Source organism: Balaenoptera physalus (assembly GCF_965194825.1).
Source record: "Balaenoptera physalus genome assembly, chromosome: 7".
NCBI lineage: Eukaryota > Metazoa > Chordata > Mammalia > Artiodactyla > Balaenopteridae > Balaenoptera > Balaenoptera physalus.
The window spans coordinates 28,101,738-28,129,122 of NC_138886.1; the positions used below are offsets into that span (position 1 = coordinate 28,101,738).

The 27,385-nt window shown below is 45.0% G+C and overlaps 1 protein-coding gene across 9 annotated transcripts in view; it reads left to right on the top strand.

Annotated features, from left to right (window-relative positions):
• Window positions 1–27,385, top strand: part of ABCA1 (ATP binding cassette subfamily A member 1) — a 179,917-nt gene that overhangs the window by 137,767 nt on the left and 14,765 nt on the right. For all 9 annotated transcript variants that reach the window (XM_082471167.1, XM_082471173.1, XM_082471165.1 and 6 more), the window contains 20 exons: window positions 153–284; window positions 1,160–1,302; window positions 1,524–1,661; window positions 2,525–2,745; window positions 3,970–4,042; window positions 4,987–5,189; window positions 6,507–6,555; window positions 6,748–6,861; window positions 7,936–8,084; window positions 9,767–9,891; window positions 11,189–11,287; window positions 13,827–14,016; window positions 15,021–15,115; window positions 16,354–16,386; window positions 17,568–17,673; window positions 18,522–18,596; window positions 19,578–19,747; window positions 23,633–23,810; window positions 25,865–25,980; window positions 26,071–26,215. In XM_082471167.1, coding sequence (XP_082327293.1) covers window positions 153–284; window positions 1,160–1,302; window positions 1,524–1,661; window positions 2,525–2,745; window positions 3,970–4,042; window positions 4,987–5,189; window positions 6,507–6,555; window positions 6,748–6,861; window positions 7,936–8,084; window positions 9,767–9,891; window positions 11,189–11,287; window positions 13,827–14,016; window positions 15,021–15,115; window positions 16,354–16,386; window positions 17,568–17,673; window positions 18,522–18,596; window positions 19,578–19,747; window positions 23,633–23,810; window positions 25,865–25,980; window positions 26,071–26,215 — 2,554 coding nt within the window. The remainder of the gene's footprint in view (window positions 1–152; window positions 285–1,159; window positions 1,303–1,523; window positions 1,662–2,524; window positions 2,746–3,969; window positions 4,043–4,986; window positions 5,190–6,506; window positions 6,556–6,747; window positions 6,862–7,935; window positions 8,085–9,766; window positions 9,892–11,188; window positions 11,288–13,826; window positions 14,017–15,020; window positions 15,116–16,353; window positions 16,387–17,567; window positions 17,674–18,521; window positions 18,597–19,577; window positions 19,748–23,632; window positions 23,811–25,864; window positions 25,981–26,070; window positions 26,216–27,385) is intronic.

Genomic DNA, 27,385 nt, shown 5'->3' on the forward strand with positions numbered 1-27,385 from the left:
TCGCTGTGTCGGGGTCTGTTGGAGTCCATTAGGAAGGAAAGGCGCTGCAGGGTCGCTGCCTCTGCCGTCTGCCCAGACGCTGCAGCCTGGAGTGGAGCTTCAGGGCAGGAGGGCCAATGCTGACTCCTGTACTTTAACGTTTTTGCCCTTAGGTCAATCCTGACTGGGTTGTTCCCTCCCACCTCGGGCACTGCCTACATCCTGGGGAAAGACATTCGCTCCGAGATGAACACCATCCGGCAGAACCTGGGGGTCTGTCCCCAGCATAATGTGCTGTTTGACATGTGAGTACCAGCACACCCTCTTTGCAGGTGTGTCATGAGTCACAGGTAGAGTGGGACTTAAGCATTTTACCACCTTTGGGGGTAGCAGGCCTCGCCTTCCTGGATGTGTTGAGACCAGGTCGTCCTTCGACGTTGGAAAAGTAAGAGAATTGTGGGGTGGGGGATGTTATATCAGTCCAGCTGGTGGATGGAGGCCTGGGAAACGGTGCTTTCCATTCCTGTCCTTCTGGAGTGAGGACATATCTCTCCCCGCACACACTCCCTGAGACCACCACAGCTCTCACCTGGCAGTACCTCAGGGACCTTGATACGTGGGTCCCGTGTTTCCTGCTCAGAACTTTTGCTCCCGTTCAGCCTGCCCATCACCAAGCAGGGAGCCGCCATGGTGAGCAGAGAGAGACCTGAGCTCTGTGACCTCGGGCAAGGGCATCCCCCTTCTGGGCCCCGGTTTCCTCTCATCTACAGTGAGCAGCCCGGGCTTGTGTCCTCCACAGGGGCCCCCCTTCTCTCAGGGCTGAAGTCGTTCGAGGTTCAGGAGGGCTGCTCCAGGCTAAGGCCGAGGCAGCTCCTTGGTTGGTGGGGCCTTGGGGAGGGCCCTTTGAGGATCTGCCACTGCCTGATGCGCGGGGGCCAGGCCAGCGGGGAATCGGGTGGACGTGACCTGTCGCCTTGCTGCTTTGGCTTCTCAAGTAGCTCATGTGACTGCTCACTGCTGTTCTACCTTGAATCCTTCCTGGAGATTATTTTTCAGAAATTGATAAAGTTAAAAAAAAAAAAGTGGGGAAAGAAAAATGTGCCTGTTGTGTTCTGGGTGAGGAGGCACTGTGTTCTGTGCGTCCTGGGGGCCCGGAGCCGACCTGCCCCTCTGTCCCCAGGCTGACTGTTGAAGAGCACATCTGGTTTTACGCCCGCCTGAAAGGGCTCTCGGAGAAGCACGTGAAAGCAGAGATGGAGCAGATGGCCCTGGATGTTGGTTTGCCGCCAAGCAAACTGAAAAGCAAAACAAGTCAGCTGTCAGGTGAGGCCCAGAGCTGCCTTCCTCCTCCAACGCACCCCGCCGCCCCCGACTACACACACACAGGAAATACAGCTGCCGCCGTGTCCCCGGCTTCCCGGGGGAGTGGGAGGGTCAGAAACGTGTTCGGGCTTGTCCCCAGGAGGGCACCTCCATCCCTCCTTCGCCACCTCTGCTGTCACTCACTGGGGCTGGCCCTGGATCCTGTCTCCTCTCTCCCATAGGTGGAATGCAGAGAAAGCTGTCTGTGGCCTTGGCCTTTGTCGGGGGATCCAAGGTTGTCATTCTGGATGAGCCCACAGCCGGCGTGGACCCTTACTCCCGCAGGGGAATATGGGAGCTGCTGCTGAAATATCGACAAGGTAACTGATGTGTATTTACTCTGCCTTCTGGGCTGGCAGGGGGAGGGAGGGAGGAAAGGAGCGAGAGAGGGAGGGAGGGCCTCTGGAAGAGTATCTTGTGGCTGTTTCTGCTAGAGCAACAGAATTACTTTCAAGGAAAACGTGGAGTTGAGCTCTGAGCTCAGCCCTGGTGTGCAAGTGGGATGCCTGGTTTCCAAGAACCTTCAAGTTTACACTTTATTCCCTAGGGGCCTGCAAGGAGAAGAGAAATGGGGATAAAGGGCATCCTCCGTGGGCCCCCAGGGCTCCCTCCAGCCTAGAACTCTCACATGTATAGTATAATTATGGTCTACAGACTGAGATTCCCAAGAGCCGAGGCTGTGTTGTCCTTCATCTCTGTCCCCACGTGGTGCACTAAACTTGTGTGCTGACAGAGTGGATGAATACATGAATGGATGGGGGAGGTGCAGTCAGCTTAGAGGGGTAGAAGGTACACAAGGTGGTACAGTATGAGGGGCACGGGTTTGGAGTCAGCTCAAGCTGGCCCGTGACCTTGGAAAAGTCATTTAACTTGCCTCAGCTTCTTTATCTATAATGGTGGGAGTGCCCACCTTACAGAGGATTAAGTTAAATGAGAATGCACCTAGACCACGTAGCACACTGCTGGCATGTAGCAAGTTCCCAAATAAACATTCCCGTCCTTCATTCTATGAGGATGCAGCAGCCGTCCTCACAGCACTGCCATCCTGGGGGTCATGAGCACACAGGCCTCGGGGTCTTTCTCCCAGGCTTTCCCCTGCTCGTATTTCTGTAGTTGTGGCCACTGCGACCAGTGAGCACAGCAGGCCTCACCTGTGCCTCGCCCTCGTGTTTGTTCCCGGCAGGCCGCACCATTATTCTGTCCACACACCACATGGATGAAGCGGACATCCTGGGGGACAGGATTGCCATCATTTCCCATGGGAAGCTGTGCTGCGTGGGCTCCTCCCTGTTCCTGAAGAACCAGCTGGGGACAGGTTACTACCTGACCCTGGTCAAGAAGGACGTGGAGTCCTCCCTCAGCTCGTGCAGAAATAGCAGTAGCACTGTGTCGTACCTGAAAAAGGTGAGTTGCAGTCTCAGTGCTGGGCTGGTGCCGGGTCCGGGGAGTCAGGACTCATTGGCTGTGAGTGGCTTGTCCACATCTGCCCCACTCTGCCACCTTGAGGCCACCATCTCCCTGCTCTGTGTCCCTTTGGAGTCACGTCGTACCTCCTACATGGAAATCTCTGGAGACTTCTGTTCCCATCGTGTTAGCTCTGTTGAATCCCGTTTCCTTTTTCGTATGGAGACAAAATGAGCGATGAAGAAGGCCCTTAGAGGACTTTATTTTGTTGAAGAAGAAAGACTTACCAAGAGTTAAGAGCCTTAGCTGAAGAATGCCCTGCTGTGCCTGCTCATTACCTTTAAATCTTATTGACCTTAACTTTTAAACTACAAAACAGCACATGTATGTTGAGCACCGATTTCATGCCAGACACTCAATCTGGCAGACTCTGGCCATAAAAGAAAATCAGGATAATAGTTGTAACATTGTTATCATTTGCAAACTTTTTTTTTTTTATCTATCATCTCAAAGTACAGAGCAACCCTGGGAAGAAGGTATTGCAATTATTATCCCAGATGAGAGAAGTGAGGCTTGTAGGGATTTAGTTTATTCAGGGTCACCCAGCACGTGAATAACAGAGGTGGGACCAGAACCCAATAACCGGGTACATTTTCCCCTGTACTGCAGTACATGCCTGAGGTTTATCTGTGTGTTCAAACACTGGCGCCCAAAACACTTACATCCCAACCTTGACCTCCTGTCCACTTATTTACCTTTTAACTAGTGTCTCGTGGGTCAAAGTGTGGTCTGAGACAAGCAGCATCAGTCACTTGGGAGCTCGTCAGAAATGCAGAAACTTGGGCCCAACTCAGACTTACTAAATTAGAATCTGCGTTTTAACAAGGTCCTCTGGTGAGGAAACACAAATTAAAGCTTGAGAAGCACTGAGCTAGATAACCAGGCAGGTAAATCCCATGCCCAAGACGGTCGATGAGGGCCTGGTTACAGCACTCGCTGGCAGGCCGCAGTTCTTTTGCGAGCTCTGCTTCCCGTGCACACAGCCCAGGTGTCAGATCAGACAGTGACCTCAGAAGCCAAGTCAGCCCAGCTGCGTGCCTCCCAGGAGGAGCTCTTTGCTCCGGTTCTCACACGATAGAGCTTCTCGGAAGCCCCCAGGTGAAGCTGGTGGGGCTGCACCTTGCTCGGTCCCTGACCCATTCTTACCTCCTTCTTTGCCATCAGGAGGACAGTGTTTCTCAGAGCAGTTCTGATGCTGGCCTGGGCAGCGACCATGAGAGTGACACGCTGACCGTCGGTAAGGACTCTGGGGTTTCTTATTCAGGTGGTGCCTGAGCTTCCCCCAGCTGGGCAGAGTGGAGGCAGAGGAGGAGAGGTGCAGAGGCTGGTGGCGCTGACTCAAGGTTTGCTGCTGGGCTGGGGCTGGGCGGCTGCGGGAGAGGGTGCAGCTTGGTGGCGGATCGGCCTGACGCTTGCCGGGGAGCTTGGGGCTTGGTCTGGGAGCTGTCAGGGCAGTGTCCCAGAGCGCTGAGATGATTGGGGGTGGGGGGATCCCTTAGGGGAGTGGGTCTGGCTGCACACTGGACACTGGAGACCAAGGATGAGGAGCTGAGTAGCCAAGCTGATGGTGGAGGGATTGGGGTTCAGTGCCTAGGGAGGGTGAGTTCCCAGGAGAGGAGCAGCCCGCTGGATTTCCCTCGGGAGGTGTGTGTAGGACGCCAGTGTCACCAATAACAGAAATGGAACAGAAGCCTTTACCCTGGCCCTGTCTTCCCCATCCTAACAGCTGGCTGTTCCCAGGAAGCCTCTGGCTCTCCTTCCATGCCCTGTTTGATTAACCCTCTATTGAGGTAAATAGAAGGAGCCTCCTTTAAAAGGTTAGAGAAAGGTGAAGAATCTTTTACAGTTCCTTTAGTCGAGCTTTCCGTTGAAGAATCCTAGCACTTAGGCAATAGACACCAGGCTTTCAACCTCAGAAGGCCATCCAGCCACCCACAATGCACTGAGGACCTACACTGTGCCTGGCTCTGGTGATACAAAGGTGAATAAGACCCAGCCTCCGCCCCCAGGAACTCTCAGGCCAGAGGTGAACACATGGAATGACTTAAGTGTCTGGGCCATGTGTGCTGTGTGGGCAGGCGGGCTCCTGAGGAGTAGGCAAGGGAGAAGGCGGAGAGCGGCTGGCCCCTAATGGGGGGCCTCGGAGTTGGCTGATCCGTGTCTGTTCTTTGGTCCCTACAGATGTCTCCGCAATCTCCAACCTCATCAGGAAGCATGTGGCCGAGGCCCGGCTGGTGGAAGACATTGGGCATGAGCTGACCTACGTGCTGCCCTATGAAGCCGCCAAAGAGGGGGCCTTTGTGGAACTTTTCCATGAGATTGATGACCGGCTCTCAGATCTGGGCATCTCCAGTTATGGAATTTCAGAGACTACCCTGGAAGAAGTAAGTTCGGTGGCTGGCTGTCAGAATGTAGCAGGGCCAATGATCCCGGAGCCAGACAGGCAGCCTGCATGCCCACTGGGAATAGCATCACCATGGACCTAGGCACTGAGTGCTTAGGTCGTTGGCATCTGGGTTGTGTTGGTTCCAGTTAGCCCTTTAAGGTTGTAGTGGGAGATGTAGGAAAGAAGTATTAGGATTGCTCCCCGGTATGACTGTGTCATGACCATGCATTGGAAATGGCCAACATTTATGGAAAATCTACTCGTGCCATGTGCTAACCTTGGTGTGTTTTGTTTTTTTCAATCATTATAACTTCATTTAATCCTCATAACAAGATGAGAAAGTTGACATTCAGGGATGCCAAGCAAGGATTCAGAATCAGGGGTTTTGGGCTTCAAAGCTCATACTCCATTACTGTGTAAGCAGTGCCTCTCTTGAGAGAGACCTCAAGGGCTGGAAGGGGTATAAAATTGTCTGGCCCAGTAGTCTCCAGGTTTGACTGTGCAGCAGAATCATCTGAGAATATTATTGACAATAAAAATTCCAAGGCTCACGCATAGCACAGGGAGATCAGCTCGGTGCTTTGTGACCATCTAGAGGGGTGGGATAGGGAGGGTGGGAGGGAGGGAGATGCAAGAGGGAAGAGATATGGGGATATATGTATATGTATAACTGATTCACTTTGTCATAAAGCAGAAACTAACACACCATTGTAAAGCAATTATACTTCAATAAAGATGTTTTAAAAAAAAAAAAAAAATCCAAGGCTCAGCTCCAGGGTCTTTGAATCAGAATTTCTGGAGGTAAGGCCTTGATGTCTGTGCTTTTATTGAATGCTTCCTGGGCAGCGTCTGGGCAGATCAGAGTTTGGGAATCATTGGTCTAGTTCAGATTGTTTTCTGATGTTGGAATCCCTGCCATAACATTTCTAGTGATGGGAACCCCTCCTCTCTTGATCATCCTGTCTCGGATAACCTATCATGGTGCTAGCCTACTCAAAGATTTGGGGCCATAGACTTGGAAGAAGCCACTTGGCTCATTCCCTGTAGGTTCAGAACAAATTCCTCCTTCCGCAGTGTCCTCATGTCATAGCTTTAATTTGAAATGACTGTGTGGATTGATAGCTCTCACCACTGGGGAAATGTTCTCTGGTAAAAACGGCTTCTCTCCCAAGTGACTCTGACAAAGTGTTATCAATAAATGAGTCTTCTACGTTTTGTCTTTAGGGGCTAGCATACCATTCAGTCACGTAATAATCACAGCAGTTGCTCTCACAATGTGGTGCTTATGACACTCGCACTCACTCTTATTTTTCAGATATTTCTCAAAGTGGCTGAAGAGAGTGGGGTGGATGCTGAGACCTCAGGTAACCCTCTAGGGGGGCTGCACATTCTCTGGGCTGTGCCCCCTGTAGGCTGTCTTAGCTCACCAGGCTTGTGCCTTTCCCTTCAAATTGTTTTATGACATTCTTACTTTTAGTGTATAGATTTGTTACAGATTCAGAGTTTGTTTTGTTACAAATAAAATGAAACATGGAGTTCCTTCCTTTTGCCTTCAGATGGCACCCTACCCGCAAGACGAAACAGACGGGTCTTCGGGGACAAGCAGAGCTGTCTTCGCCCATTTACTGAAGATGATGCTGTTGATCCGAATGATTCCGACATAGATCCAGGTCCGTTTGGGCAAGATCTTCATTCCGTTGCTAGAAAGTGAATTTCTCTCTTATGTTCTTCTCAGGTGTTATCTTTCGAGGTCCTTGAACCAGGATGATAGATGCCTACAGGGTCCAAAGGGAAGAGAGAGAATGAAAAAAGCCACTTTCCCCTTTTCAGGGTTGTGCATACAGTCAAACCTGAAAGAGCCTGTCCTCACCACTTCCTTCACTGCACTGAGATCGCTCTCTCAAGATACACACACATCAAAAGATGGCCCCTCAATCCTCTGAATCCATTTCTTATCTTTTCTCACGTTCATGAGGTGTTTAATTGTTGAATAAATGTTCTCTGAGTGGACGGAAGATTTTGAAAGAGCGAGGTGAATTTGCTTTTAGAGTTAATTGGACCCTTAGACTTAGCTGTTTTGGATGAGTGTATCCCTGTGTATTTGACTGGGATGGAGAAGGGGGAGGCAGGATATGAAGCAAATATTGGTGAGATGTCAAGCCACCGCAGTTAGAAATGGTTTGTTTAAGACAAGGATTTCTATAAAAATTTTTCGGAACAGAAACCTTCCTGACTCTCCCATCCCTGTGCCACGTGAGTGTGTGACTCTCATGTTCTCCCTAACTTCATACATCGTTAGTGCTTAGATCACTGGAATGTGTCCACCTTTTACCAAAAATAGAATAAATGGGAGACAAATTGCTATTGTGTGTTCTCAAGTATGTCAGCCTACTTATGTGGCCTGTTTTGTAGAATATTCTGTAAGAAATTGAGGATGACTTGATTCATCTGAATGGCTTGATGTAACACCATTATGTGTGAACATCTCTCTTCAGCTGTCTCAAGGCACCTTCATTTTTCTGTGCTCATCAGATAAGAACCCAGAGGCAGAGACTGCTGCTGTCATACGTTTGGGGTCATCACTTTTCCTTGGATGTGACTTTGTCACCAAGGCCCTTTACTCCTTTACTTTTACCTTCAAACGCAAGCCTCCAAGGTGGTTGCTGAAGATGCTGGAGGGAGGAGCGTGGGGGTGTCAAAAATGCCTGATATACCAGGTGACCTTCAGTGTTGGCTCTCTGCAGAATCCAGAGAAACAGACCTGCTCAGCGGGATGGACGGCAAAGGCTCCTACCAGGTGAAGGGCTGGAAACTCACACAGCAGCAGTTTGGGGCCCTTTTGTGGAAGAGGCTGCTGATTGCCAGACGGAGTCGGAAGGGATTCTTTGCTCAGGTGAGAAGTGCTGTTCCAGGCCAAGGACTCAGGCTTCCTTGATGGGCTGCAGGCTCCCTGACCAGTGAAGACACGGCAACATCACTGTTATAAGATGGACACTGGAGCCAGGTTATCTGTATTTCAATCCCAGTTCTGCTTCTTGCACTCACGTGTCTGTTGCAGGTTACTTTTCTGAGCCTCAGTGTCCTTATCTGTAAAATGGGGATAATAATAGTACCTATGATATAATTGTTATGAAGATTAAAATGAATAAGTGCTTAGAATGGGCCTCACATTAGTAATTACTGTGTGTGTTAGTTTTATCGTAAAGGAGAGTATAACAAGGACAAAGTTTAGAAAAACTGGCTGGGCAAATTATACTTTCATAACTTCAGAGATGATATGCCCAGATGCACTCAACATATGAACTTATTGGAAACTTGATTTTTCTCTAAGTTGATGTTTATCTGAAAACTGATAGAAAAGATAACCAGAGGTCAGACCAAAAAAAATGATAAACAGAGAAGACTCATTACACTCTTGCCTGCATGTCAGTGTTTGCACGCTAACTTGCTGGGTTAGGAGGGATGAAATTATTCCACTCTATAAAATCAAGAAGTATAAAGAAGTTACAGAGATTCTTCTCTACAGACTACGTGAGTAATGCACAGAATATGAGTTTGGAGCATATAGACTTAGGTTTGAATTCTGGTTCTGCTACTTATTGTCTCTTTGGCCTTGGGCAAGTTACTTAGTCTCCCTGAGCCCCAGTTACCTTGTTTGTTGATTGGTGATAATGATATTACTACTTAGGGTTGTAATGATAATTAAATGAGATAATGCTCATACAGTTTTTTCCCATGGAATTAATCACCTAGTGATTAATTTTCTGCATTGAAATGCAAGAACATTAGAACCAGGGGCATCATTTGGATTTTTTTTTTTTTTTTAAACGGATAAATTTCTCAGGAATAAATGGAAGGAGCTTAGAGTTTGCTTATAAAGTATGTACAAGTCATTGTTTTCAGAGAAGGTACAGGTGTAAAGTTTAAGGTGGTTTAGTAAGGATTTAGATTAATCATGCTTTTTGAGGCCATTGGGGGAAGAAATAGCTGCTGTTCCCTTTCCATGGAGACAGTGCTGTAGAGTGGTTTTATCAAAGTATGGAATCTGAATGAGTCACCTAGTCTGTCTGCAGATTACAAATGAGAAGACTGAGGCCATAGGGGATGTGGCTTCACATGGATACAATTACAGTAGAGACAGAACAAACTGCAGGTCTTCTGGCTTCTGGTCCAGGCTTCGGCTCTCAGCTTTCGTCTGAGCTGAGCTGGGCTCATGACCAGTGTGGTCTTTCTCAGGTTTTCAGGGAGAAGAGGGACCTGGTGTTCTAAGTCACCCTGACATGTGACCACTGTTTACTCTGTGAAGTTCTCAGCTCGGTGCCCCTGTCAGGGGGCCACAGCCTCTGGCCTTGTGTTGCCAGCTTCCAGAAATGCCCCGGAGGGAAGGGGTTTAGATTTCAGTCTCCATTGCTTCCAACCTGCCAAGAATGCCTTGGTGGAGCTGCGCCCTGTGCACACTCGAGTGATGGCTGGTCTGAGAGGCTGGCTGGACTCACAGGGCCTTGCCCTGTGGCCTTCTTTCTAACCCTTGTCCTTCTCCTGCGATTTCTCTTCCCTCCTACCCCCTGGTTATAGATTGTCCTGCCGGCTGTGTTTGTCTGCATTGCCCTGGTGTTCAGCTTGATCGTGCCACCCTTTGGCAAGTACCCCAGCCTGGAACTTCAACCCTGGATGTACAACGAACAGTACACGTTTGTCAGGTATGCGTTTGCCTTCTGCGCCCAAGGTGGGAGGAGACCTCAGGCCGACCAGGGTGTTTACTGTGCTGAGGGCCAAGGGGAGGGGGACTCGAGAGTTACACAGGGGCATGGATTTATCAGCTGTGGCTACAGCCCTCACACAAACTCATGTTAGATGCAACGGACAGCGGTGAACAAAACCTGAACTAACAGGCCAGTCCTCTTATGCATTTAAACTCCATTCCTCTTTATACACTGTTGTAAGGAACATATGTGTTTTATGTAAGTAATCTGCCCTTGCAAAAAAAATCTATGATTGAGCTATAATACATTTGGATTTTCATAGCTGTGTCTTTATTCTATAGTTGAACACATGGCTTCCATACACTCAGAGCATTGCACCTCCAGGTTCTTGTTTTCTGCATGATGCAATTCGTGTATGTATTATTTAGTCTTTTAGCTTATAGATAATAGCTAGCTAGTGTTTGGTTTTTAGACCAAAATACCAGCTACTCTGTAACAATCCAGCGCTTCAAACAAAAGGACAAAGGAATTTCTGCATCACGTTATACAGGAGTTTTCCTCAGTCCCATAGTATTTGCAGATCTTTCGATCGGGGAAGTGTGTCAGTGATGTCAAAGGGAAGCTTTAAAGAAAAAAAAAAAAAAAAATATATATATATATATATATATATATATATATATGTAAACATGTGAATCAGTCTCTTTTTCTCTAATCCCATGCTTCCTTCCTATTTAGTGCAGGTTTACTTTCTTCTTTCCTTTCCAAGCTGCTGACCTTGTATTGCCCGGGGCTGTGGAACACATGGGCTTGTTTTGTGTTTGTAACCTGTATCCATCATTGTTTGTGTTTTCCAGTTGTCCGTGCAAACATTCAGCCCATAAAGTCAGCCTGCCCTTTCCTAGAAAATCCCTGTTGTCTATGCCTAATGGATAATTGTGAAAGTACTTTTGAAATACTGATCTTTAACGAATTCATGTACTTCACATTAAAATATATACGTAAATGTGTGTATATATGTGGGTGGGTGTGTACACACGCGTGTGCACATCTCTATACATATAACTTATTTACACAAGCTCCACTTCGGAGTGCTGTATGTTACCTTGATACCAAATGTATGGCCAGAGGCTGAGTTCCTTGTGGGTGGGTTCTGTGTTTTATTCATTTCCGTTTCAAGAGTTTGGCACACAGGAAGTACTTAATAAAGTGTTTAATTTTTTAAAAAATCGCCTTCCTCCTCCCGATTCATGGTTTTAATGAATTGCTGAGCTGGCTGCCTCTCATGTACCTACAGTAATGACTCTCCTGAGGACCTGAGCACCCAGGAGCTCTTGAGCGCTCTCACTGGAAAGCCTGGCTTCGGGACCCGATGTATGGAAGGAAACCCAATCCCGTGAGTGCCACTTGAGCCGTGAGCCCCTCCACGGCTGGCTTCTTGCGCTTGTCACCTGGTTTGATCTCTACACTGCTTTTATCATTTGTTATGCCACATGGTGACTACCGTCATTTGCCCTTTGAAACATTTTTTTATTTTAAAAAAGTTAATATAGTGGTTTAATCAGACCATCTAGGAACAAACATAACAGACTAGGAGAGTCTTCTAGCATCTTGCCAGGCAAATGACTATAGACATTTGTTTACTGCTTTAGAAATGAATATTTAATTTAAATAGTCCTTTATACTGATCCCTTTTCTCCAGCTCCTATACCTAAGTGCAGAGACAGGCTCCCATTATGTATAATTTGCAGTTTTGTTGATCAGCTTCTTCACTCTAAAAGCCTGAAAAGATGGCATAGTTTTTATAAAAATGGACATTTTCTTCTTTCAGAGTTGCATATTTTTATCATATTCTCCTTCAAAGTCCTTTAAAAAAAAAAGTAGGCAGTGAAATACCTGCCTACTAATTCAGTGAAATACCCATACGACTCTAAGTGTACATGGGAGGAAGGCAGGTCCAGAGATCTTTGTGAGTAAAGACAATGCAGAGAGGTGAGGAGCTTCTGAGAGAACCCAACGATGGTAGAGGCAGGTTCAAGTTTCCAGGCTCAGGTAGGTTGTTAACCACAGACTGAGGAATTATGGAGAGTGTGGGAAGGTGTGGAAAGATTGGAGAAGGCCTAACTTGAATTCCAGGTTTTAAAGGGAAGATAGTGAGCCTGCAGGAGACAGACCAGTGAGCATACCACCTGTGTGTGCCAGGTTTTAGAACAGGTTGCTAAGTGGATAGCCATTATGTACTTGTTAGCTCTTATCAATTGAGTACTTACTGAACATTTGTTAGTACTTAACACTTGCTAAGTGGTAAATCCTGACAGTCAGTATCAGTTCCTAAAAAACAAGGTGACCAAGGTGGAGACGGTCAGAGATTTCGCAGGACTTTTGATGAGATTCCACTTGGAAGTTCTCTGTAGGCGAGAGAGGAGAGTGAGATGAGGTAATAACACAGGTAGGTGGATTCATCACATGCCAGCTCAACAGTATGGACTCAGATGGATGCCAGCCAAGGAAGGATCTGTAGGAGCCAGGTCTGCATTGAGAGGTGCAGGCCTGACATCACAGGCTCGCAGCCTGGGGGCAGAGCACCCACTGACGTGTACTGGGGTCCGTCTGATGTAAGGGCCCCACTGTGGAGACTGTTAGGTTTTTCAGAAAGTAGTAGAACCGATCTCAGCCAGTGATCTTGTGAAGGTTTTAGAGCGTGAGCTTCAGGACGGCACCATCCTAGTCTGACTTTTCCATTTAGTCCAGGTGCTTCAAAGAGAGAACTAGAGGGCAATCCACAAAACTGTTCCTTTGATAGAAGAATCATCTAAAGACTGTGGCTCTGCTTCATACTGTAGAGTTTTGAAACTGGAAGGGATGTTAGAAATGCCTTGTTGAAATGTGACTTATTGAGACAAGTCATTTCATACTTCTGTTTCACTAGTGGAGAAAATAGGCCCTGAGAGGGCAAGTGACTTACTGATGGTATCACAGTAATTCAGAGCTCACGTCAGACATAAAGGCCTGTCTTTAGTTACCTGGGATGCTTGCAAACAGTCTAGCTCTTCATGGGCCAACAACTGTCACCCCCATTCACTCCCCAAAATCCTCTACTCATTTTGAAACATAAAGTGAATCCTGACACTCTCCACCAGGTTTCAGCACATTGAGCGTAAAATGCAGACTCCTTCCCAGGCCTATGTCTTAGGGCCCCTGCCTCCCTCTCCTCCTCATCTCCCCATCACTCTCCCTGGTAGCTCATCGCATTCCAGCCCCACTGCCTTCCTGTTGTTCCTTAAATGTAGAACACTCGGAACCTTTTCACCTGTGCTCTGTTGCTTCTGCTTGTAATATTTTTCCCCTGAATCCCTGCCTAGCTTGTTCTCTCCCATCATTTAGGTTTTGGCTGAAGTATATGACCTCTTCAGATGGTCCTTTCTCACCAGTCACTCTGCCTTTATTTTGCTTCATTTTTGGCTATCTAAGATCATATGATTTAATTGTTTGTTATCAAACTCTTTCCTGGGAACACAAACTCCATGAAGGCAGAGACTTTGTCTTTTCACCCCAAATTCTCAAATATGCAGGACAGTGTCTGGCACATAGTAGATGCACAGTGAATGTTTGTTGAGTGAGCACATGGGTGAGTGATTGAATGCTGGTGATTAGATTGACTTGAGTTCAGTATATGAGCATTTAGGCCCTCTTTGTGTTCCATCATCCTTCACTGTAAATGAGTTTATAGCTTACAAGTCTGTGGGGCGGAATGTGTTCCATCATCCCTCACTGTAAATGAGTTTGTACCTTACAAGTCTGTGGGGCGGATCAAATAACCAAGTGATGAGGGGATAGATGCATGTTTGCAGTTGTTATCGATTGGTCCTGTGCTCTGAGGCAATAGGAGAGGCCAGGCCCTCTTGGATGATCCTACCTTTGATGTCGCTTTGCAGAGACATGCCCTGCTCGGTGGGGGAGAAGGAGTGGACCACCACCCCAGTCCCCCAGACCATCACAGACCTCTTCAGAAATGGGAACTGGACGATGGAGAACCCCTCCCCCACCTGCCAGTGTAGCAGCGACAAAATCAAGAAGATGCTGCCCGTGTGTCCCCTGGGGGCTGGGGGGCTGCCTCCTCCACAAGTGAGTCACTTTCAGGGTGTGACCGTTCAGGTGGGGTGCAGGGTGGGCTTGGGGAGAAGGCATGGGTGATCTGCCGTGTCAGGAGGGTCTCTTTCAGTCTTGATTCTTGTCATAGGGAAAAGCATGTGAGTTTTGAGAGGAGGGGGCTTGGAGCAAATTGTTCCTGTATCTGAGGGAGCTTAGCCTCCTTCTCTCTTTTGGAGTCAGCCTAGTTTCCTTACTGGTTCGAGGTACAGCCAGAATGCAACACTCTGGATCATTGAGCTGTGGAAGGCACACTGTGGACTCTCTGGTGTCACAGGACAGACTGTGACAAGCCCAGCTTCATCTCTGCCTCTGCCACGGATGAGCTGGTGACCTTGGACAGGCCACTCTGAGTCCCTAGGCCTGTTTCCTCACCGCTGAATTAGGGAGGCTGGCCCATAAAACTTCTGTGGGTCTTACAACTGTGACATCCTCTAAAACTCTGAGTGTGGGAAACAGTTCTGAGCCATTTTTTCTGAGAATGATTTCAGGAAGAGGCTTGCTTTTGCTGTCTCTCTGCTGCCTTATCAGCATCCAGGTTGCAGGGTGAGGACAAGGAATTTCAAATGGTGTTGAAAACTTAAAGCAGTCCTTCTTGGTTACCTTTCTTTAAAATAAGAGCTCATCTCTTCTTCAGTATAACTCCAATGAACAGAAGAATTCACTAGGCATGGTCAATGGTGCTGCTCCCTAAAATCCTTTTGTAACCATAAAGAACGATACTTCACGGTCTAACGCTTAGTTGTTCAGAATAATTTGCTGGGGCTCTCCTTGGCTTGCCATAAGTGAATGGCCCTGCTGAGAGCAGAGTGGATCAGACCTTGGTGGCTGGCTGATGGCAGAGCCTGGGCCCTGTGGGCAGAGTCTGGTCACACTGTGGTACATGTTTGAGGGACATGTGTCATTGTTGTCCTTGATTTGTTTTCTATTCCAATTCTGGTCCATAAAGACACATGCACTTGGTTTTTCTGTGATAACAGAGAAAACAGAACACTGCGGACATCCTTCAGAACCTGACGGGAAGAAACATTTCGGATTATCTGGTGAAGACATATGTGCAGATCATAGCCAAAAGGTCATTATTTACTAAACTTGGCGCCTGCTTAATCATTACTGATCAGAGGAAGTAAAAGCCAAAAAAAAATAGTAGATTGAGTAGTGGGGGGGAACATCACATTTTGACCTGATGTTGTCTTTTGGAAGTTTAGGATATTCTTTCAAACTAGAAAAGGTGATGGGAAGTATTATGAGCATTCAGCTTCAAGACTGAGGTTGCATGGTTCCAGGATGAAAATAAATCTGGATTCAAATTCTAATTCTGCTGCTTATTAGCGTTTTTGACCACGGGCAGCCAGTTATCCTATTAAAGCCTTAAGTTGTATAAAATGTGATAATAATGTTGCTCTTATTAGTTTGTCATGAGGATTAAATGAAATGATACATGTGAAGTACCTCTCATGGATGGAATGAATGATAATACATGGCATTATAAAGAGAGCCCTGGCCCAACTTAACGGCCTGTCTTAGCTCTGGAGCCTTGGAAGAGCCATATAGCTTCCTGGGGCCTGGGATGGGAATCGTCCCTTTGTCCAGCATATCCGTGCCACAAATACTACCTGCACACGCCCTCTTGGTTATCAGATTGACTGTCACTGTATTACAGTACTTGTGTTCATGTAACCCTTATTTTACATAATAGTGGCCCTATTGACCTTCAAAGAAATTAACAGGAGACATAGGATAAAACATAGTATATGTAGGGGTCGGTATTATCCATGGTTTCAGGCATCCGCTGGGGGTCTTGGAATGTATCCCCTCCAGATAAAGGGGGACTGCTGTATTTAGTTGATGCTCAGAAAATGTTTGTTCTAGCTTCCTTCCTATCAGCTTGGTTAGTTGGGCCCCTAAGTTAGGAGTTCTAGTGACTTTTAATGACAAGGGTATGCTTGAATGACAGTTACTGTGAGTTTCCAAGAAAGAGGCATAACCTCTCCATATGTCATCCATAATTGACCTATTATTTTGAATTTTAAAAAGTTTCTAGTTTGATCACCTCTGTTGGTTTTTGAGTTGTTCTTAATATAAGGCATGACCTTCATATAAATAATAAGGTTTTAATATGGGGAGAAGAAAAGACATGCTGATTAGGACTTCTTTCCATTGACAAGACCCTACAGCACCAGCCTGACCGTAGGGTTATTTCTGCCCTTTGTTGTATCCTCAAGTAGATATTTACTCCTTTTGCATCATCAGGAATAGGATCAATGTTTCTTTGCACTGATTTCTGGTTTCTTTGTCTTTGGCGTTCTGCAGCTTAAAGAACAAGATTTGGGTGAACGAGTTTAGGTAAGTTGACCTCGCTGTGCCTTCTTTTCATTTTCCTTGACTCCTAAAGTTCAGGAGGATGATTTTGATGTAGTTTTCTTGGATCCCGGGAAGTTGTTAGTTTAGGGATTGTTTTGCCTTTAGCATTTCTGCTCAGTGCCCAGCTGCCACTTCAGAGGCCTTTGGAATATTTGGCACACTGATGTCCTTGAAGAGATTTAGAAGTTCCTTGTGGGTCTCTAGGGACTTGACAGGAAGCACGATGTTTTGAGGGAAAACCTATGCTAGTTAAACTTACCAAATCAAATTCCTAGGAGTCCTAGTGACTCAAGGACAATTTTTCAGGTCTTTGGAATAACCAAGGAGGTCTTAGATGAAATAAGAGGCATCAAGACCATCTTTGTTCATTGTATTTCAACTCATTTATCCCTCTGAGTTTTTTTTTAAATAACGATGTTTCTATTAGAAAATAAAACCAGAGTTCCATCAGGATAGCAAGAATCATTCTCTCCTGTGCTGCAGTCAGGCTGTCTCCGACCCACCCTCCACCTCCACCCCTGCCCATATCCCTCTAAGTTTTGAAGGAGCAGATGGGACTGGGGAAGAAAAGAAGGAAGGATCCTTGAAGTCCCTCAGTTCTCACGAGAAATGAGATACACCTTACATGGCTGCCTCAAAACTTGGCTCTTTGTCCCTGCCTCCCGTCTTCCTTCTTTGCCTTTTCTCCAAGAGCCAGGACTTACTGAGTAACTGAGCAGGGCGATTGCAGGACCTTTCGTGGTTCTGCTATGGAAGAGCCACGGCCTGTCTCTAAACCCTTTCAGGCCTCTCTGGTCAGTGTCTTCACTGCTCATCCTGACTTCCCATCTGCTTGCCTGGAGACGCACGTTCAGGCCAGAGCCACCAGGGGTGGGAGGAGCATCTGTGAGATGGATGAGCATTCTTTCCTCAACATCTCAGATGTCTCACTCTATGTATAATCAGACCCAGGTCCCTCCCACTTGGGCAGGAGACAGAAGAGTTAAGAGATTGCCAGAATCCATTAGAGGAGGCCAAGGTGAAACTTTCTCTGAGTCTTACTTGGGTCCTACTTTGAACAGGCAGTTCATCTAAATGAAGCATTACATACTTACGTGGCGTCTGCTGCTGAATGTTATTGGATCCCACACCGCCTGTGTTTTAATATCAGGCTGTTCTTTTAGGTACGGTGGATTTTCCCTGGGTGCCAGTAATTCTCAATCACTTCCTCCGAGTGAAGAAGTTAATGATGCCATCAAGCAAATGAAGAAACACTTGAAGGTGGCCAAGGTACAGTATCCATCCCAAGACATGTCAGACAGAAAATGAGTTGCTAGTACGTGGGAGTAGTTGGCAGGTAGATGATCACCTGGCAGCTTATTGTTTAAGACTTTCAAATACAAAGCCATCACTGGGCATTTAGTGATCTTGGGCCAGCCAAGACTGAGCTACTCAGTATGTTATTTACTATCTGAAAGTGCAGATCAAAAACAAATGCAGAGATTTTAAATCTCTCAATAACTTAAGCATAGCCAGTGGATAAATAAACTGGGCATCAAACATACTTTTCTGAAACAATCTCTGGTTAAACAGGAAATGAATCATTTTCTTTAACCTGGCAGCTAGATTTAGTACCTAATAAGCATTCACTTCATTTATCTGTATCTCAAGTTCCCCATTTCTAAGTTTGAATTGAGGAGGTCAGATGATATGGCCTCTAGGGTCACAGACAGCAGGGATTGTCTTAGAGTCTGTATCTCTGCCCTTGAGGCACAGACCCCATGTCTGATGCATCTGCATATTGAGTGTAGTTCTGGGTCTTAGGAGGATGTCAAGGGAGCACGGTGAAGAATCCTCACTACCAGTTACAGCCAGACATCTACATCTTGGGACTTTGAGTCACAGGGTTTCCCTCTGGTTCCTTTAAGACCTGTGGCTCATGGCAACAACACTGCTTTAGACTTCTGGTCCCTTGTTTCTCAGGAGCCAGTTATTCAGTGGCTTCAAGGTTCATTTCAATGAACGACGCAGTGGCAGTGTTGCCCTTCACAAGGTTGTCCTATTGTCCACAGACTCCAGACTTTCTGTTGCCCTCCCCTGTGAACCATCCCGCTGAGGCAGCTTTCTGTCATTCACAGGACAGTTCTGCAGATCGATTTCTCAGCAGCTTGGGAAGGTTCATGACAGGACTGGACACGAAAAATAACGTCAAGGTAAAGCCCTTTGTTCCAATAGCTTTTTTTTTTTTTTTTTTTTTTTGGCCGCTCCTTGCTGCTTGAGGGATCTTAGTTACCCAACCAGGGATTGACCCCGGTCCCCAGGGCAGTGATAGCACCGAGTCCTAACCACTGGACCAGGGAATTCCCTACAATAGCTTTTAAAGTTGTTTTTGGGTTTTTTTTAAAGATTTTTGATGTGGACCATTTTTAAATTAATTAATTAATTTATTTATGGCTGTGTTGGGTCTTCGTTTCTGTGCTAGGGCTTTCTCTAGTTGCGGCAAGCGGGGGCCACTCTTCATCGCGGTGTGCGCGCCTCTCACTATCGCGGCCTCTCTTGTTGCGGAGAAGAGGCTCCAGACGCGCAGGCTCAGTAATTGTGGCTCACGGGCCCAGTTGCTCCACGGCATGTGGGATCTTCCCAGACCAGGGCTCGAACCCATGTCCCCTGCATTGGCAGGCAGATTCTCAACCACTGCGCCACCAGGGAAGCCCCCTCCAATAGCTTTTTGATGAACAATAATCCCTATGTTCCCCTGAAGTACTTTCAGCTCATGATAACATTGATTCATGACAGAAATATCTCTTAATTTTACTGGTGAGGCTGTACAATATGATGATGAAGAGAACTTGCTTTGCCACCAGTCACACCAGGGGAACCATTATGAACTTGACCGAGTTACTTAACCTATTTAAGCCTCAGTTTCCTAATCTATAAAATGCAGGCAGTAATCGTGGCTACCTCAAAGCTATGGTGAGGGTTAAATGAGTTAAAGGTAGCACAGCGCCTGGCCACACGGTCAGTGCTGGGCACACCCTGGCCACTGTTACCTCTTTGCCATGTTCTCTGATCATGTTTTGTCTCGTGGTATGACTGGAATTTCTGGAGTGCACATGCATGTTTTGTGTGTGTGCACCTACCTCCGGGAGCAGGGTTTGGGAGCAGTACCTCACACCTGGTATGTTTTATTTCAGGTGTGGTTCAACAACAAGGGCTGGCACGCCATCAGCTCTTTCTTGAATGTCATCAACAATGCCATTCTCCGGGCCAACCTGCAGAAGGGAGAGAACCCTAGCCAGTATGGGATTACTGCCTTCAATCACCCCCTGAACCTCACCAAGCAGCAGCTCTCGGAAGTGGCTCTGTAAGTATCACTGTGTCTGAATCGGGAGAGGGAGAGGGTGTTTGGGGGAATCATGGAGCAGGGAAAGGAAGTATGAAGCTGGTTGTAGAGTAACAGCTGGGGAAACAGGTTCATTATGGTATGTTTGGGTTGGTCCAGGCTCTGGACAGAAAATGATCAGTTTATGAATTGGCTGGGCAGGGATAAAACTGCAGAAGATACATGACTCTGATATATCAAAGCCATTTTTACATTTAGGGAATTCACATAAAGTAAGTTAAATTGTTAATATAATTCTAAAATATTTTAACTCACCCTTAACACAGTGTTTAATAAAAAAATCAGTTTCATTTGTTTTGAAATCACTATTTTTTTTTGTTTTTTTTTGTTTTTATTTTTTATTTTATTTTATTTTATTTTTAACATCTTTATTGAAGTATAATTGCCTTACAATGGTGTGTTAGCTTCTGCTTTATAACAAAGTGAATCAGTTATACACACACAATATGTTCCCATTTCTCTTCCCTCTTGCATCTCCCTCCCTCCCACCCTCCCCATCCCATCCCTCTAGGTGGTCACAAAGCACCGAGCTGATCTCCCTGTGCTATGCGGCTGCTTCCCACTAGTTATCTATTTTACATTTGGTAGTGTATATATGTCCATGACACTCTCTTACCCTGTCACATCTCACCCCACCCCCTCCCCATATCCTCAAGTCCATTCTCTAGTAGGTCTGTGTCTTTATTCCCGTCTTGCCACTAGGTTCTTCATGGCCTTTTTTTTTTTTTTTTTTTTTTCCCTTAGATTCCGTATATATGTGTTAGCATACTGTATTTGTTTTTCTCTTTCTGACTTACTTCACTCTGTATGACAGACTCTAACTCCATCCACCTCATTACAAATACCTCCATTTCATTTCTTTTTATGGCTGAGTAATATTCCATTGTATATATGTGCCACATCTTCTTTATCCATTCATCTGTCGATGGACATTTAGATTGCTTCCATGTCCTGGCTATTGTAAATAGAGCTGCAATGAACATTTTGGTACATGACTCTTTTTGACCTATGGTTTTCTCAGGGTATATGCCCAGTAGTGGGATTGCTGGGTCGTATGGTAGTTCTATTTGTAGTTTTTTAAGGAACCTCCATACTGTTCTCCATAGTGGCTGTATCAATTTACATTCCCACCAACAGTGCAAGAGTGTTCCCTTTCCTCCACACCCTCTCCAGCATTTATTGTTTCTAGATTTTTTGATGATGGCCATTCTGACTGGTGTGAGATGATATCTCATTGTAGTTTTGATTTGCATTTCTCTAATGATTAATGATGTTGAGCATTCTTTCATGTGTCTGTAGGCCATCTGTATATCTTCTTTGGAGAAATGTCTACTTAGGTCTTCGGCCCATTTTTGGATTGGGTTGTTCGTTTTTTTGTTATTGAGCTGCATGAGCTGCTTGTAAATCTTGGAGATTAATCCTTTGTCAGTTGCTTCATTTGCAAATATTTTCTCCCATTCTGATGGTTGTCTTTTGGTCTTGTTTATGGTTTCCTTTGCTGTGCAAAAGCTTTTAAGTTTCATTAGGTCCCATTTGTTTATTTGTGTTCTTATTTCCATTTCTGTGGGAGCTGGGTCAAAAAGAATCTTGCTGTGATGTATGTCATAGAGTGTTCTGCCTATGTTTTCCTCTAAGAGTTTGATAGTGTCTGCCCTTACACTTAGGTCTTTAATCCATTTTGAGTTTATTTTTGTGCATGGTGTCAGGGAGTGTTCTAATTTCATACTTTTACATGTACCTGTCCAATTTTCCCAGCACCACTTATTGAAGAGGCTGTCTTTTCTCCACTGTATATGCTTGCCTCCTTTATCAAAAATAAGGTGCCCATATGTGTGTGGGTTTATCTCTGGGCTTTCTATCCTGTTCCATTGATCTATATTTCTGTTTTTGTGCCAGTACCAAACTGTCTTGATTACTGAAGCTTTGTAATATAGTCTGAAGTCAGGGAGCCTGATTCCCCCAGCTCCATTTTTCGTTCTCAAGATTGCTTTGGCTATTCGGGGTCTTTTGTGTTTCCATACAAATTGTGAAATTTTTTGTTCTAGTTCTGTGAAAAATGCCAGTGGTAGTTTGATAGGGATTGCATTGAATCTGTAGATTGCTTTGGGTAGTAGAGTCATTTTCACAATGTTGATTCTTCCAATCCAGGAACATGGTATATCTCTCCATCTATTTGTATCATCTTTAATTTCTTTCATCAGTGTCTTATAATTTTCTGCATACAGGTCTTTTGTCTCCTTAGGTAGGTTTATTCCTAGATATTTTATTCTTTTTGTTGCAATGGTAAATGGGAGTGTTTTCTTAATTTCACTTTCAGATTTTTCGTCATTAGTGTATAGAAATGCAAGAGATTTCTGTGCATTAATTTTGTATCCTGCTACTTTACCAAATTCATTGATTAGCTCTAGGAGTTTTCTGGTAGCATCTTTAGGATTCTCTATGTATAGTATCATGTCATCTGCAAATAGTGACAGCTTTACTTCTTCTTTTCCGATTTGGATTCCTTTTATTTCTTTGTCTTCTCTGATTGCTGTGGCTAACACTTCCAAAACTATGTTGAATAATAGTGGTGAGAGTGGGCAACCTTGTCTTGTTCCTGATCTTAGTGGAAATGGTTTCAGTTTTTCACCATTGAGGACAATGTTGGCTGTGGGTTTGTCATATATGGCCTTTATTATGTTGAGGAAAGTTCCCTCTATGCCTACTTTCTGCAGGGCTTTTATCATAAATGGGTGTTGAATTTTGTCGAAAGCTTTCTCTGCATCTATTGAGATGATCATATGGTTTTTCTCCTTCAGTTTGTTAATATGGTGTATCACATTGATTGATTTGCGTATATTGAAGAATCCTTGCATTCCTGGGATAAACCCCACTTGATCATGGTGTATGATCCTTTTAAAGTGCTGTTGGATTCTGTTTGCTAGTATTTTGTTGAGGATTTTTGCATCTATGTTCATCAGTGAAATCACTATTTTTAAACTTGGCGAAACATGCTTTTGTCAGCTTGTGTTTAATTCCTTGAGTGTGTGTGTGTGTGTGTGTGAGTGTGAAGTTAAAACCACTATAATCTAGTTCAGAGTGTATAGCCTTTGAAATCATAGAGATCTGGGTTTGAAACTGGTTTCTAAACTTTCCAGATGTATGGTATTAAGTGAGGCAATTCATGTAAATTGCCAAGTCCAGCCTTCAACACATGGTTGATATTCAACACACGTTAGGTTCCTTTCCTGTATGTGGAGCATGGCACAGTTATTACTTCTGCTTCACTCGTATAGAATATCAATATATGTCACTGGGATCTTTATACCAAGCTTATGTAACATTTATGCAGAGAAATAGTTGATATTATACCCCATTTCATGGACTTATAAGACTATTCTTACAATAAGGATCTGATGGAATTTTTGTACGTGTTAAGTTGATATGCCACGAGCTTTTGTTGTCAAACTTATTTATAGCCAGAAATTGTTGTTTGAATAGTTTCACACTAATATTTCTGCTTTATTAAGTTTTCAAGCTACACTACTCCCTTATGTGTGAAAATTTACAACTTGTTGCTCATAGAAGGTCAAGAATAGTGGAACAAAGTGAATGCCGTTAGGCCACTCTTAGACTTCCTTTAATAGTTTCATTTTGGCAGTAGACCCTTTTGACCTCACTAGAATCAGTTTTGCATTTGAATTATCGAGTTTTTTTTTTTTTTTTTTAAACTTGAAAATAATCATCTTTAACCCTGAATAAAATATATGTGGTGAAGAGATTTTTCTTCCCTGGGCTGTGCTTCAAATATTTGTGTGTGTATGTGTCCCTGATTGAGTCCTCAGCTGCACTGTCTGTCTTTTTCAGGATGACCACATCAGTGGACGTCCTCGTGTCCATCTGTGTCATCTTTGCGATGTCCTTCGTCCCGGCCAGCTTTGTCGTGTTCCTGATCCAGGAGCGGGTCAGCAAAGCGAAGCACCTGCAGTTCATCAGCGGAGTGAAGCCTGTCATCTACTGGCTCTCCAATTTTGTCTGGGACATGGTAAGAATGCTGGTCTGCTGCTGCTATATAAACCTCCATCAGGGCTCTGGATTGGATGGATGAAAGAGCTCCTGGCCATCAGCAGGAGATGTTCTAGCTAGTCCAAAGATGAACAACAGAGGAAAAGGCAGGCGCAGTTGTACACTTTCATGTGACCAAACACACTTAAGCCCAGGGCTGATCTCACACCAGAGGAAATCTGTCCACATGGACTGCAATTCATACCACCGCCACCTCATTCCCTAAGTGACAACTTTTCAAAGAAACTGAGGTGGAAGACTTAGTCAAAACTCAAAGCCAGTGCCTCTAACTTGTCTGATAGAGCTTTAACCGCCAGAGTCAGGGTGTTCTTTGTCTTACTAGGAACTCAATCTGTCATTTGAAAACTTTATATGTTTTACTGGAAGCTTATCCATCCATTGCAAATCTATTTTCATGCCAGCTGTAATATATTGCTTCTATTTGGACCAATATGGAGGACTTCAAAGAATTCTGAAGTTCTAATTTTTATAAAGTGGAGTTGAAATGTGTCTCCCTATGGGGTCCATTAATTTGTAGGCCACACGGAGGAAATTTAATTCTTCTCCCACTGGACAGCCCCTCAGATATTTGAAGACATCCATCATTTATCCTAAGTCTTCCCCAGATAAGATGATATATGAGAACATACTTTGTAATCTCTAGATCACTGTACAGATGTGAGTGATGATGGTGATGTCTGTGTTGATTATAGCAAGCCTCTCAGACTTGTCATTGTTCTGACCTGATTGCCTCTCTGTGGCCATGCTCTATATTGTTAATAAGCCATTTGAAAAGCAAAGCCCAGAATTAACCTTACATTCAGGCTGTGGTCTGAATGGTTATGAGTCTAGAGGGAGTTGATCTTTATCCCATATTCCTATTACTCAGCCCAAGGGTATTTCATCTTGGAAGCAGCACTGTCTTGTTGGCAACTTGGCAGTGAACTGTTTCACAGGTATTGTTTATGGGGTCTCTTTCACTGTATACTAATGCAATTGACTTTTTTGAACCTTTATATACGAATCTAAAACTTGATATATATATATCAAACTTTATATATAGCTTTGTATATAAATATAAAGGTTATTAAAAACATATATAAAAGTTTATATTTATCTCCGTTAAACTGAATTTTATGTAGTGTCCATTTGTTTTGGTTTTATCTTGATCCAGTAATTGCTTTATTGAGTAAGCACATACATACTGACTGCTCACTACGTGTCTGACTCTGCCAGGCATTGCAGATTCAGAGATGAAAAGATCAAGTCCCTGACTCAGGAATACCACTTATCTTCCTGTGTATTATCTGTCCCTCACTGCTTTAGAACCTCTGAAATTTGCTATAACCATGTCTTCATCTAAGTTGTTTGAAAAGCACAATTGAGTAGGATGGGACTGAGACGTAGAGCCCTGTGGTCTGAAGCTACAAATACTTCTAACAGCTGACAAGCCCACTACCACCTCCCTGCCTCTGCTCTGCTCTGCCAGCTATGAATTCCCGTAATTGTCCTGTGGTCAAGTCTTTATTTCTGCATTTTAATGCTTGAGACACTGTTAGGACAGACTTTAAAATTAGTCTCAATGTGATGAAACAGTTCTGACATTCATGTTATGAGTGCTTACCTCATAAATAGATCACAAGTGAGCTTGAACTTGGGCAGACTATAATACAGCATTAATGATGAAGCAGACACAGTCGTCTTCGGGAAGAATAATGGCAGCTTACTTGCTACCTGTGAAATTGAAATTACTCTGACTGGGAATCCATCGTTCAGTAAGTTTACTGAGCGTGACACCTTGGCTTATCTGTTGGAAAGACAGAAAGGACGTGCAGTTTATAAAATCAGCCGGGGGTAAAATGCTTGTCAACACGTATTGTCCAGTATTTTGATTAATAGTTCTTGTGGCTTCATTAAGTCAAAGTTCTTCTTCAATATGTTTATCTGCCCTTTCTTGTCTGATGATGATGAAGACTTGAGATGTGTTGTATCTTTGACTTAGGGGTGACCTTGATTTCCTCGTTTCACTTTTAGTGCAACTATGTGGTCCCTGCCACGCTGGTCATTATCATCTTCATCTGCTTCCAGCAGAAGTCCTATGTGTCCTCCACCAACCTGCCTGTGCTAGCCCTTCTCCTGCTGCTGTATGGGTAAGGCACCTCTGGATGGGGCATATGGTATCAGATGTCAGGGGGAAGGCAGGGGACACCCAGTGGACATGTGTCTTTGTGCCTCACCAGGTGGTCCATCACACCTCTCATGTACCCAGCCTCCTTCGTGTTCAAGATCCCCAGCACAGCCTACGTGGTCCTCACCAGCGTGAACCTCTTCATTGGCATCAATGGCAGCGTGGCCACTTTTGTGCTGGAGCTCTTCACCAACAATGTGAGTTCTGCAGAAAGAGATGCTGGGATGAGCATAGTGTTTAGTCATGATCTTATTCCGCTTGCCTGCGGTGTTGACACCGTGGACCACTCTGTCCTTATGCAGAGTCTGTCTTTCCTGGGTTTGCATACCATCTCTCGCTTCTCCTTTTCCTTATATGTCTCTGATCACATTTTTCTGTTTCCTTTGACAAGTTCTTGTATACTCCTTTCTGTTTAAATGTTGCTTTCCCCAGTATTCAGTTCTCTGGCATCTTGTTTCCCACTTTAGATGCTCTCTCTGGGTGATGGCATTCATGCTGGAAGATTTCACCACCACCTCTCAGAGCCTCATGTTGTTCTTTCTCACATTCATGCATACCTTTAGCCCCGACTCTCCTTTTGAACTCTATTCTCATGTTCTCACTTGCCCAGTGGATGGCTCCATTTAGATTAACTGAAGGACACCCCAGACTGGCCATGTCCTAAATCATCTTCCCCTCAGAACCCAGTATTTCTCTTGCCATTCCTGTCATGCTGGATGGCATTACCATCCACCCAGTCACCCCAGCTGGGGCAATATTAGAGCCATTTTATATGCTTTGCTTTTGCTTATTTCCCACATTCAGTTGGTTACCTTGCCAGTTCCTCCCATTACAGATCTCTTAAACAAGGTTCCCCGTATATTCTTGTTGTCATTGCCTTCATCCAGATATCTTAACTTAGCCCACAAAGCCTTTCAGAGGAGTACAACCCTTCCTTGACAGTCCCCACCACACTCTTTCCCAAGACATGGTAAGCTTTGGCTGAATGGTCCCTTCAACCCTCCATACTCCTGTAGGCCTTGTTCAAGATCCCCAGCACAGCCGACGTGGTCCTTACTAGCGTGAACCTCTTCATGGGCGTCAATGGCAGTGTGGCACTTTGGCACTGGAGCTCTTCACCAACAATGTGAGATACTACCCAATTCTGTGACTCCTCTGTCACGGAATCGGGTAGTATCTCACTAACCCTTCATGACTGAGCTTGAATGTGAAGCTTTCCTTACCTGCCTTATGGGAGGTGCTCTCTCTTCCCTGTGCTCCCAAAGCCCACACAGTTCATGCCTCCAGTACAACACATCCAATTATGTAGCAATTTCCTGTTTCCATGTTTCTTTTCCTCAGAGTAGAGACTAGACTGTTTCTTATTA